The sequence below is a fragment of the Nansenia antarctica genome, assembly GCF_963989245.1.
Source record: "Nansenia antarctica genome assembly, chromosome: 8".
NCBI classification, from domain to species: domain Eukaryota; kingdom Metazoa; phylum Chordata; class Actinopteri; order Argentiniformes; family Microstomatidae; genus Nansenia; species Nansenia antarctica.
The window spans coordinates 19945658-19958973 of record NC_137678.1 but is presented as its reverse complement, the minus strand read 5'-3'; the positions used below and the strand labels follow the sequence as shown (position 1 = coordinate 19958973).

General features: G+C 46.2%; 1 protein-coding gene and 1 pseudogene across 2 annotated transcripts in view; both read right to left on the bottom strand.

Moving 5' to 3' along the window:
• LOC308164003 (targeting protein for Xklp2-B-like) overlaps positions 1-4291 on the bottom strand; it is a gene marked incomplete at both ends in the record, with an annotated part of 28698 nt that extends 24407 nt beyond the window's left edge. Inside the window, 2 exons of the mRNA XM_080538170.1 lie at positions 3642-3756; positions 4198-4291. Of these exons, the coding sequence (XP_080394296.1) occupies positions 3642-3756; positions 4198-4291 (209 nt within the window). The remainder of the gene's footprint in view (positions 1-3641; positions 3757-4197) is intronic.
• A 6850-nt stretch (positions 4292-11141) lies between these two features.
• Positions 11142-13305, bottom strand: LOC308163634 (trafficking protein particle complex subunit 6b-like; annotated as a pseudogene). Its single transcript has 6 exons — positions 13225-13305; positions 12985-13054; positions 12735-12852; positions 12547-12630; positions 12337-12430; positions 11142-11206 (listed from the first exon to the last, which is right to left on the bottom strand). The product of its transcript is annotated as a trafficking protein particle complex subunit 6b-like (transcript).
• Positions 13306-13316: the final 11 nt, after the last annotated feature.

The window sequence follows — 13316 nt, the reverse complement described above, 5'->3', positions numbered from 1 at the left end:
ATGCGAGGAATTTGCAGCCCACTTCAGGGATAAGATAACAAATATTAGAATGTGTATTACTCAGGAAAGACTAGGTTTGTGTAGCACCACAGATCCGCCACCACAGAACATGACTATGAGCATGTTCACCATGATTAGTACGGAAACATTAGGTAAAATTGTGTCACAGCTTAAACCGTCTACGTGTCCTCTTGACCCTATTCCTACCACCTTTTTTAAGGACATTTTTGAATCTGTGTCTGATGACATACTAGGCATTGTAAATCACTCCCTACTTAAAGGGATATTTCCAGCGGCGCTTAAAACTGCCCTGGTTAGACCCACCCTGAAGAAAAGTAACCTAGATCCTTCTGATCCCAAAAAAACTGTAGACCAATATCCAATCTCACTTTTCTAAGCAACATTTTAGAAAAGGCAGCGTATAGACAGCTTCATGAATTCTTAGTCCTAAATAATAGGTATGACCCACTTCAGTCAGGTTTCCGATCATACCACAGCACAGAAACCGCTTTGCTTAAGGTAACTAATGACCTTAGGATAAATGCAGACTCGAAAAAACTCTCGATTCTTGTACTCTTAGACTTAAGTGCAGCCTTTGATACGGTAGACCACTCCATACTTATTGAGAGACTTGAAAACTGGGTTAGCCTCTCAGGTCCGGTCTTAAACTGGTTCAGGACTTACCTGGCTGACTGAGACTACTTTGTAGCCCTTGGTGACCATAAGTCAAAAAATTATAGCACAACCTGTGGAGTTCCCCAGGGGTCCATTTTAGGACCGTTGCTTTTTAGCCTATACATGCTACCCCTCAGTTCTGTTATCAAGAAGCATAGCGTTAACTACCACAGCTATGCTGACGACACTCAGCTTTATATCTCAGTAACTCCCAACGACTACAAGATGATCGACCACCTGATAGACTGTATTGCCGATATTAATATTTGGATGACACAAAACTTTCTCCAACTCAATCAAGAAAAAACAGAGGTATTGATCATTGGCGAGAAAACTGGGAGAGAGAAATTATCTGCACACTTGAAAACACTAGCTCTTAACACAAAGTGTCAGGCCAGGAATCTTGGTGTCATAATTGACCCAGATCTAAATTTTGAAACTCATATTAATAACACTATTAAAACATTCTTCTACCATCTAAGAAACATCACTAAGGTACAATCATTTCTCTCCCAGGCAGACACTGAAAAATTAATGCATGCGTTTGTTACTAGTAGGCTAGATTACTGTAATGCTCTCCTGACAGGTCTCCCCAAAACAATGATAAATAGACTACAAATGGTTCAAAATGCTGCTGCTCGTGTCCTTACTAGGACCAAACGGAGAGCGCACATCACACCTGTCTTGAGATCACTACACTGGCTCCCTGTCAGTCATAGAATAGACTTTAAGATCCTTTTACTAGTTTATAAATCACTTCACTGTGATGTAGGGCTGTTACGATTATTCGACGTCGTCGACGTCACCGACTACGTCAATACGTCGGTTAGCGTAATATGCGTCGGTTAGTCGTAAATAAACAAAATGGCGTTTTTTTTTTTTTTTTTTTTTTTTTTTTAAACCTTTATTTTACCAGGCGAGACAATTAAGTGTATGAGTGAAAAATTGATAGCTACTAGCTAATGTTACACAAGCAATGTAGCTCACCACAGTTCGTATGTCTTGTCTTCTGGTGTTAGTAACGTTAGCTATGTAGCTGGCTAGCTACGGTAGCCTATTGTCATTGTGGTGCGAGCACCTACTGTACGTTATCTAGCTCGTAGCTCGCATGCTACGTTAGCATCAATTTAGCTAATCATAACATAGCAGCGAGAGTAACGTTAGCTAGCTATGTGTTGTGGTGATGGACAGACTTCTAAATGGCCATGTTGGCATTCAAGTTGGCTAAACATAGCAGTGAGGTGGAGACAAATACATTATTTTTTTTATTTTTTTTTACAGTACAAAAATTCTCGTTAGACTTATCGATAAATTAGTCGTTAGACTAATCGAATAATCGATAAAATAATCGCTAGATTAATCGTTAGAAAAATAGTCGTTTGGGACAGCACTACTGTGATGCACCCAATTACATGGTGGACATGCTCATAAGATACACACCAGCTAGACCCCTACGGTCTAGTGGCACGGAACTTTTAATAGTGCCAGAGGCTAGGACAAAGAGATTTGGAGGATCAGCTTTTAGCATATATGCTCCTAGATTGTGGAACACCCTACCTGAGGGCCTGAGGTTGTCTAAAACTCAGGACATTTTTAAGCGTGACCTCAAAACCTACTTATTCAATGTCGCCTTTTGATACTACGGGAGACATTGGACATTATAGAACTAGGATCACTAGGCCATTACACCATACTCGTGTTTTGAGATTTGTGTTGACAGGAAAATGGACCCGGGTGCTGATGAGGCACTGTCAGCTCCAAATAGCACCTAGAGCAGTACTGGAACCGGTACAAGGGTGTACCAGGACCACCATCAGGTTGTATTGCTGTCATCTTTATTGTCTCTATTGTGTTGTTGCATCATAACTGTGCTTAAGTTTCTCTTTTGGCAGGACCTGTGACCATACTGGATGCAGAACGATGCAAATACAACACTAAATTTATGGACAGTGTGTACGCCGATAATATGCAAGGAATTTTTCCTGGATACATGGTGTACAGGTTTTTGCCCTTGCTTGCTTGCTTGCTTTGTGCCGGTGGTCCTTGGCCTCCCCTGGGGGACCGCTGGGTACTGGTAAGCAAACTGGCTAGTAGTCGCTCTATTGGTAGAGGGCTGCAAGGGAATTTTTCCTGGCTACATAGTATACAGGTTTTTTACTTTTGCCTGCTCGCGGCTCTGTCAGTATTGATTGATTGATTGACTGATTGACTGAACATTTTCATTGTGTGAAGCGCATTGAGTTGCATCTTGTAAGAAATGCGCTATACAAATAAAATTTGATTTGATTTGAACAATAAGTGGGGCTAGTATGACCTACGCATTTAATCGGTCAGCAATTTCGTGCCAAACCATTTCCCTCGCCTTGTTAATTGCGGCAGTATTGCACTATTTTACATCTTCATAAAGATCAATAAGTAGGAGTGCTGCGCAAAAAGTAGGACCGCTGTGGAGTGTAGTATCTTCATTTCGACAGTTCGACTCTTTATGGGGCTCTTTATGTCTGCGTGCACACGCCCATAGAGGATTTCTAAGCCAGTGTTCTGTGAACACTGATGACACAAGGCTGATCCTCGAATCCCAGTCACGAGTTGCCTGAACGCGGCTCTTATTTTAATCGCTGATATACTATGAATGAATGGTCTTTATTGTCATTGATATAGTACAGGTACCATACAACGAAATTTGGGAGGGGGGGCTCCCCTGGTGCTAGGAAAAAAAACTAAAAACAAGAAGGGAAAAGAGCTGGTTCACATAAATAAAGGCTATGTACACTATCCACTATACTATACAAATAAAACACTGTGCTGTACTCTATGCTATACCTATTCTAACATTTCCTATCTCAGAACCTTAATCAACGTTCGTGGAATACCCCCGAGGTTAACTGGTAGAGCATCAACAAACTTTCAAACTAACAATCATGTCAGCAGAGCAAATGTTTAAGAAATGCAGTACACCGTCCTACCTCAGTGGTTGAGCAGGGGGTGCCCTGGCTGGCTTGGCGGCCACCTGAACTGGGCCACTGCTACCCCAAGTTACAATGTTTGTGGCGGGCACAGATGACGTGCTTGGGGCATCTGCTGTGGGAGACAAGACAATTTCACATCAAATGCAACACAAGACCACTCGACCCCTGGTGATAGAAAAGCTGATTAACCACTCAAAGAAGATGCTAACAAAAAACTACAGCAGCAAGTCTTCTGATGTGCAAATGCAGCATTGCCCCTGTGCTAAAAGGTCAATGGTAAAGCAACTAGTTGATGAGGACCTACCAGAGCTCGACACCACCACCAGGGGAGCAACAATCATCTGGGGCAAGCCTGATTTTGGGGCAGCTCCACCAAAGGACAGGCCATTTCTCAAAGGGGTGGCATGGTGCAAGGCTCCACCCTCGCCACATTGGTCTGCAGAAAGTGACGTTCAGCAATATAAAATGACCATACGTGTGACTAATCTCCAAAAGCATGCTTGACATGCAAAGTATGACGCTTGCCAAAATGGCTCACAAGCAAACGTCTTACCAAACCAATGGTCTGCATTGTCCGCCTCCTCAGTGTCCAAAGATTGGAAATCCAACACATGGGACGGTGCATCGAATTCATAGTGCTCATCCATCTCCCAACAGCTGAGGTCTTAACCTAACCTAAACATCACATCGTTGTCATTTTCAAAGACAAAAACAAGTAGCCTAACTGCTTGAGTGTTCTAGTGTTCTCGCCTGGCTGGTTTGTAGCTGAACCGCCTCGCCCTGCCACGGAACCATCAATAACATCCGTAACTCATTCAGTTCAAGTGTTACAGTTAGTACTAAGTCATTCGTAATAATGTGATTTAATGCATTTAAAACAATTTAGTTAACCAATTAGCCTACTTCATTCTGGAACCACATTATGCTACACAGCTAGTCTAGTTTAGTTGTTTAGGTCGCACACTACCACTGGTAGTACCGGACCGAGAACGCGCCTTCTTCAGACAACACTAATACGTTTATCCGAGAAGGGATAATGGTTTCCTTGGCATTGGTATCGAGTGACCGTGTAAGCAGGGCGACTAGTCAGCACAGTTATTATCTCATAGCAGAAGAAAACACATGAAGCAAGAACGCTAGCTACATGGCTAACTAACTTGACAAACCGCATACGGTAACGTTATCTTAGCTTCCATTAAAACGCTATTTGTAAACACTGACATAATAGTTAGCTACGGTATCCGTTCAAATGAAATATATTACCTTAACGTGTACCTATTTGGTACAATCTCAAAAAAATGTATCACGGGAAGCGCCGTTGGACTGCAGTGTGAACATCTGGGGGACTGGCGCAAGTGACCGTTTAAATTTCCTCTCGCTAACCGAGCAGTGAGACAAGGCTGCGGATTGGCTGAGAGAGGAAAACAACTCTCTCAGCCAATCCGCAGCCTTGTCTCACTGCTCGGTTAGCGATTGGCTTCTGTAGCTGATTTCAATGACGTAGTATCAAAAACACAAAATACTGTTCACAAATCCTGTCCAAACAAATTTTTTTTTTTTTTACATTATTTTGATAACTCTACTATCGCGGGTATATCATATCTCTGTCATTTCAAATAATACGACTTTTAGATATTATAGACATTGACTAAGAACTGTGATTAGGTTACAGTGTAAATAAGTTAAGTGTTGTTAAGTGTTGTTGTTGTTGTCATGTTTTCTGTGTGTAAATTCATTGTGTAATTAAAATGTGTTTGTATTAGGCTAATTGTTCTTGGATTCCTTATTCAATATGCTTTGTATTTATTTATTTTATCTAGTAAGGACTGTGGATTAAGGATTGTGAGATATGACTATGGTGGGCTAATAAACACACAAACAGATAGGCCTACTGGATATTTAGGTATTGAGAAAATCAGAAGGTACCACCAGGGTATTAAAATCCCATAGCTGAGAGACTGTTGGGCATATTCCAGAAACATATAGAAGAGTTTTAGTTTCATTCAAGCAAGGCTGAGCTTCTCGATCAGGGCCACCTACGACACCCTTCCCAGTTCCCGGAACCTGCACCTCTGGTACGGCACAGAGGAGACCTGCCAACTCTGCAACGCCAACAACCCAAACTTGCGACACATCCTCTCTGGATGCAAGGCGGGACTGACGCAGGGTCGGTACAGATGGCGGCACGACCGGGTGCTGCGCAAACTAGCAGAAATTCTGGAAGCACGCAGACTGGAATCAAACAAGAGCAGCCCAGTCACATCACAGCAGCGGATCCAGTTTGTCCGGCAAGGGGGAGAAAGTCAGGGCAGCAGCACGAAGCAGTGGTCCCTCCTGTCTCCTGGAGGAGAGTGGAACATGAGAGCTGACCTCGATCGACAGCTGAAGTTCCCACACGAGATCACATCAACCTCCCTTCGGCCAGATGTCGTACTCTGGTCTACCCCGATGAGGACAGTCATCATGGTGGAGCTGACCGTTCCATGGGAAGAGGGGATGGAGGCTGCCTTCGAGAGAAAGAAGGAAAAGTACACAGACTTGGCAGCTGCGTGCTCGCAAGCAGGGTGGAGGGCAGTCACCTATCCTGTGGAAGTTGGGTGCAGAGGCTATACAGGAACATCTACACAGCGGCTCCTGAGGTCGCTGGGGATCACAGGATCCAAGCTGAGAAAGGCGCTCAAAGACCTGGCGGAGGAGGCTGAACAAGGGAGCTTCTGGCTCTGGCTCAGAAGAAAGGACAAGGCGTGGGGGAAAGGAGGATCCTAGGGCTGGCTGCAGGGAGTGGCAGGGAGACGTCCCTGTCACTGCTCCACCACCTTGAGATGTTCCGGGATTAAAGGAGCGAAACATCAGTGAAGGGTGGCTCCCGGCTGACGACCCTGCAGTCAGCCCACTGGCACCGTCGGAGGTGCGACAGGCAGCAATGCCCAGCAGGTATACCCACCTGTGCTTTCATCTATTTAATCTGGCTTGCCAGTGACTACTGAGAAAAGAGCAGTTGGCATCCAGGAAAGACTGGTGGGCTGCCAGGGAAGTCTGGCTGGCGGCAGGAAAGACTGCTCCGGGGGTGGCGGGGCTAGTTACCCTTTAAACACGTCCTTGTAGCCTTGCTACAGGGACTCCCCAAACTAACTACAAGCAAAATAAGGAAAAAACAACCCGGCGGTCCACCGAGAGGCGGGATGGAAGATGGACCAATCACGACAGATAACACGGTAACGACTGGAACGGCAACGACTAACGATCAAAGGATCCTGAGAGAATGCAGCTGTGGGTGGTCCAAAGTAACAACCTACTTGGGCCTGCGGATCCACCAGGGGAGGACAAAATGCGGCGGCAGCTATCAGATGCAAACTTGCACTGCGCCAGCAGGTCAGACAAGGAGGAATCAGAGCCAGGTTGAGCACCACAGTGCTACTGATCCCACCATTGCATCCGGTGAGAGAGAGCAAGAACAGCCTCCCCAGCAGGATTTGCAACCACATCTGCACGACCCACAACAGGAGCATCAGAGCAGAACGCCAGGTAGAGAAGCCACAGATTTGTTCTCCCCCGTCAAAGTACAAAAAGATTTGGACAGTCCTTTATTCCAGCTGCACTCCGACTCTACAACCAGGCCCTGCAGGGTGGGGGAGACCTGGAGATGGAACTTTTGGAACTTTTTACTTATTGAGCCTGCACTGTTTTATGTTTTTTATTGAATGTTTTTCTGTTTTCTGTACTGAATGTTTTCTGCCCTAACTGAGCTGTTTGACAACAAAATTTCCCCATTGGGGACAATAAAGGTTTTCAATCAATCAATCAATCAATCAATCCACCAAGGAAACCCCAGAGAAGCCAGACCGGAAACCCAAGATCAGGTGGCCAAAGGCCAGCGACAAGGATTCATGGAGAAGCTTCGACGAAAGCTTACATACCACCCTCCAGAACAGTCTAAGAGGCAGCACAACGTCCAAGCTGAACATCTTCGGCCATATCATCTATGAGGAAGGCAAGGGAAGATTTGGAGAGATGCCTCAGAGGAGGACCGTTCCTAGGCAGAGCGGGAGACGGGAGAGAGAAATCCTCCAGCTGGTAAAGGAGCGGCGACGTTTGCGGAAGGCATGGAGGAGAGCTGAGGAAGAGGAGAAGGAGGGCTTGCAGAACCTCTGGAGTCAGATCAGAACCAGACTCACCCACCTGAGGCGAGCTGAAAGGATCAGGAAACGTAGAAGCAACAAGGAAAAGGCAAGGACGAACTTCTTCCGGGACCCGTTCAAGTACGCCCGGGGTTTGCTTGAGGAGACGAAATCGGGGAAGCTGCAGACCACCGAGCAGGAGCTGGAGGAACACATCAAGGACCAGCTCAGTGACAGCCAAAAGGAGAGTCCCCTTGGTTCCCCAGGGCACGTACCGCTCCCACCCGAGCCCTCTTCTCAGTTTGACACCACACCCCCCAGATGGTCTGAAGTTAAGCAGGCGGTGGAGCATGCGAGAGCTGCATCTGCACCCGGACCAAATGGCGTCTCCTATAGGGTATACAAGAACTGCCCAATGACCCTGAAGCTTTTGTGGAGACTAATGGGCATTGCCTGGAAAACAGAATCCATCCCTTCAGCATGGAGCAGAGCAGTCACTACCTTCATCCCGAAAGAGAAAGACTCCCATAACATCAGCCAATTCAGAGGCATAGCCTTATTGAATGTGGAGGGGAAGATCTTCTTCTCAGTGATGGCAAAGCGCATGACCAGCTACCTCCTGGCAAACAATTACATCGACACCAGCTGTCAGAAGGCAGGCGTCCCAGGATTTCCTGGCTGCGTGGAGCACTCGGCTATGATCTGGGAACAGATCCAGACAGCGAAGCGGAGCAAATCAGACCTGCACGTCGTTTGGCTGGACCTTGCAAATGCATATGGGTCTGTTCCCCACCAGCTCATCCATTTTGCCCTCAAATTCTTCCACATACCACCGTGCATCCAGAGCCTACTAGCAACCTACTTTAACAACTTCCATGTATGCTACACAACCCAGGAGTTCTCAACGTGTTGGCACCGGCTGGAGAAAGGGATAGCGATGGGTTGTTCGATCTCCCCCATCCTTTTCACAGCAGCGTTTGAGATCATCCTAATCGGCGGAAGACAGATGGTCCGAGGAATCAGATCCCAGTCAGGTCTGCGACTCCCAGCCCTACGGAGCTATATGGATGATGTCACCACACTCCTTCAGACAGCAGCGTGCACAGCGAGACTTCTGAAGAGGTTTGAGGAGCTCCTAACATGGGCCCGGATGAGGATAAAACCAACTAAGTCCCGCAGTCTCTCAATCAGGAAAGGAGTCCGGAATGACAACATCTCTTTCTCAGTGGATGGCGAGAAGATCCCGCTGCTAGTGGACCATCCTGTGCGAAGCCTCGGAAGGCTTTACACGGCTGACCTTTCTGACAAGCACATGGCTTCTTCTGTCACTTCCCAGCTCTTGGACGGCCTGAAGAAGATCGACCAAAGCCTCCTGCCAGGGAAATTCAAGGTGTGGTGTTACCAGTTCACCTTATACCAACGTCTCATGTGGCCCCTGAAGTTGTGTGACATCACTTTAACAACAGTGCTGAAGTTGGACGCAAAAGCCAACAACTACATCCGCAAGTGGCTGGGCCTTCCCCGCTGCCTCACTAATACAGCGCTGTTTGGAAGAACCACACTGAAGCTCCCACTGAAATCCATCAGCCTGGGCTATAAACAGGAGAAAGTGAGACTCGTGTTCGAGCTGAGAGACTCACCCGACCCGTTTGTCCAACACAGCAAGGCCCAGGTTCGCACAGGACGCAAGTGGGATGCCACGCAGGCAGTTGACCAGGCCATCAATCGCTTGAAACACCAGGAGATCGTCGGGGTGCTGCAGCCAGGCAGGACTGGTTTTGGATGGGGATCAGCACCCAAGATGTGGTCCAAGGCAACGAGGAAGGAAAGGAAAGATCTAGTGATCTCTGAAGTCGTAAAGATCGAAGAGGAGTGCTACAAAATCAGAGCCGTGGGCCAACAACAGCAAGGAAGGTGGACAACGTGGGAGGCTGTGATCAACAGAGCCATCACATGGAAGGATATGTGGAGGCTGCCCCAAGCAAGGCTGAGCTTCTCGATCAGGGCCACCTACGACACCCTTCCCAGTTCCCGGAACCTGCACCTCTGGTACGGCACAGAGGAGACCTGCCAACTCTGCAACGCCAACAACCCAAACTTGCGACACATCCTCTCTGGATGCAAGGCGGGACTGACGCAGGGTCGGTACAGATGGCGGCACGACCGGGTGCTGCGCAAACTAGCAGAAATTCTGGAAGCACGCAGACTGGAATCAAACAAGAGCAGCCCAGTCACATCACAGCAGCGGATCCAGTTTGTCCGGCAAGGGGGAGAAAGTCAGGGCAGCAGCACGAAGCAGTGGTCCCTCCTGTCTCCTGGAGGAGAGTGGAACATGAGAGCTGACCTCGATCGACAGCTGAAGTTCCCACACGAGATCACATCAACCTCCCTTCGGCCAGATGTCGTACTCTGGTCTACCCCGATGAGGACAGTCATCATGGTGGAGCTGACCGTTCCATGGGAAGAGGGGATGGAGGCTGCCTTCGAGAGAAAGAAGGAAAAGTACACAGACTTGGCAGCTGCGTGCTCGCAAGCAGGGTGGAGGGCAGTCACCTATCCTGTGGAAGTTGGGTGCAGAGGCTATACAGGAACATCTACACAGCGGCTCCTGAGGTCGCTGGGGATCACAGGATCCAAGCTGAGAAAGGCGCTCAAAGACCTGGCGGAGGAGGCTGAACAAGGGAGCTTCTGGCTCTGGCTCAGAAGAAAGGACAAGGCATGGGGGAAAGGAGGATCCTAGGGCTGGCTGCAGGGAGTGGCAGGGAGACGTCCCTGTCACTGCTCCACCACCTTGAGATGTTCCGGGATTAAAGGAGCGAAACATCAGTGGAGGGTGGCTCCCGGCTGACGACCCTGCAGTCAGCCCACTGGCACCGTCGGAGGTGCGACAGGCAGCAATGCCCAGCAGGTATACCCACCTGTGCTTTCATCCAAGTTACATTTCTTGTCTGTTAATTTCAATTGAAAGCGTACTTGTGAGCAGATTAATTAATTATGTCATTGCTTAAACAATATATATCATAAAAATCAAGTAATATTTGTACGTGAAAAAATGTCTTTTGATGCATTGGCTCGATTGTTTACATTTCAGTTGGTGCCCACTGTCTAAGCACACATGTCAGTAGCTTTAACAACCCATGAAATGATTTAAATCATGAATGAATTGAAGTCTATTGTCACCGGTCTTTAATCATCCTTAACAACTTCTGATATTCAGATACAATATGATAATAATAATCAACAACAACAATGATGATGATGATAATAATAATACAAATAAATTAGATGAAAACAAACATAAATCAAAGCCACAACACTGTCTGCATGCAGGGTACACTTCCAGCTTTTACACAATAGTTCAAAACAAAATCATCTATGATGGCTGGTTGGAGTGGATAGGCCACACCTTCTGCTACATTTTCTGGATCATGACCTGGAATTTACCTGTGATGAAATAAAGTAGAACAAGTCAAGGAAAATATGATTATCATCTTGCACTGTCAGGATATCACAGCTGTCATCACATACAACCAATAGACTTTTTTGAAAACGGGTCCCAGAGTGAACAAATCTGAAAACAGCACCCTTGGATTTCCGTCGTTACAAGCCATACACATCTTTCCTGAAACGATGACGCCATAGCCCCACCTCTCCCTTAACCCGCATGCGCTAACCCAGCCAACAACAACAACAACAACAACAACAACAACAACCATGCGCCTTACAGGGTTGTTGCGTTCGTGCTGCAGAAGCTATTGAGCTTGATTGGGCTTTTACAGCAAAATGTACTGCTCCTATACTACCACCGTCAGCAACAAATGGACATGGAGAACAGCTGTTCTTCAATATTGAATTATTATATTATTAAATGATATTAAATAATTCTTGTATTTTCCACCATTGTTCTTCTTCGTGTGATTGTTCATCGCACAAGTTTTGCACATGCTCCATTCTTCTTCTCTGTTTTTGGTGTAATTTGTGGCAGCGTTTCAGCATTTTCAGTGGTTTAGTTTGGACGCACATATTTCTTGAGACGACTTCGTGTTTAGCTAAGCTGTGTTTAGCTTTTTCAAAACGAAAAAGAAAAACACAGGTTCCGTCTCCGTGTGGATGTGGCCTTAGCATGTTCATTTGAAAACAGTGATCTAACTATGAACATAGCAAGTCTCATGACCCACAATACAACGTCAATGTTGTCTAATCAGGTTTGGGGTATTCAAGAGGTACATTTTTGGTAGATTGTCAAGTGGTTGAGTAATGGTAGACTAATGGTTTGAACCAGTCTGCCTCAAAACTAAAAGTTTACAAATGTAACCCTGGTTCTCTTAGGATGATGAGAGAGACCCCTCACTATGAGACACACACTCTTGCGTACCTTTCGGTGAAGACCCCTATTCAATCAAGCCAGGTACAGACCGTTGAGCCTTGCAGGTGATAACCACATCAGCAATTGGGCCATTTCAACCACTCACTCCACTCAACCACAAGCTCACTGCGAGAGGAGCAATGAGGTGAGGGGTGTACAAACTGGCACAACTGGCACAAACTGTCACACAGAAAAAAGACGTCCTTACAGGCAGGCATGACAGACACCTCGGCTGTCACAATGCTCTTCACTCCCAGGCTGGACAGCCCTCCTCTCACCAGGCCACAGGTTAGTGCCAAATACTGCAGGGACATAGATTTCCAGAATTATCGGTCAAAGACCATGGTTAGGGAAAGATTCAGAAACGTACAAAAGGAATTTTTGCAACACAGGTATGGATGTGAATATGCTTCCTCACCTTTGGGGCATGCTCCAAATACTGTTTACCAGCCGAGAGCTGAGTGAGTAACCGGAATTTGTTGTCCTGTAGCACATAAATACCCTGCAAACAAACCACAAATGACAATTAAGCTGAAGTATTTGGCAATATAGCATTTCCATGAGAGTTGCTTCATGAATGAAGGTCATTAGGAAGTGGAGTCTTACTTGGTGATTTGTTCTTAGGTTGTCAATTTGCTTTTTGAACACACAGGTCCAAAAGTCTTTGCATATGAATTGCATGATGTCCAACTCGTCTTTAAACCGTGCTGTGTCTTTGGTGAACCTACAGAAGAAGGATATCATCTGTCACCTAACTCTGAGTGCAAGAGCTAAGTTCTAAGTGCCATGGCTGGGAGTTAGCCCGTATGGGCTATATACACAATGGTTTGAGTGTAATTTAGAGAAGCAGGTGTACAGATTTCTATTAGTCCTTGACCGACTCGAAATCCCATATTTTCCAGTTTGGTAATACATCTTCCATTTTCCTAAGGGGGTAGGAGGGTGAGTTGAATGATTGATTGATTGAATGATTCGCCTGAGATAGAGGACTACCGTTACAACATTTATGGTAGCCTACGGTTAACTGGGTCTATGCGTCTTTTTATTTCATATACATAATATACACATAAAAAGAAAGAATGAAAGAAAACCTTACCAATTCCCCATGTTCATCTGATGTGTAGATGTACTGTATCACTTCATTGTGTAAAAACTGAAAAAGAGCTTCGTCCGCCATCCTGGACGGTT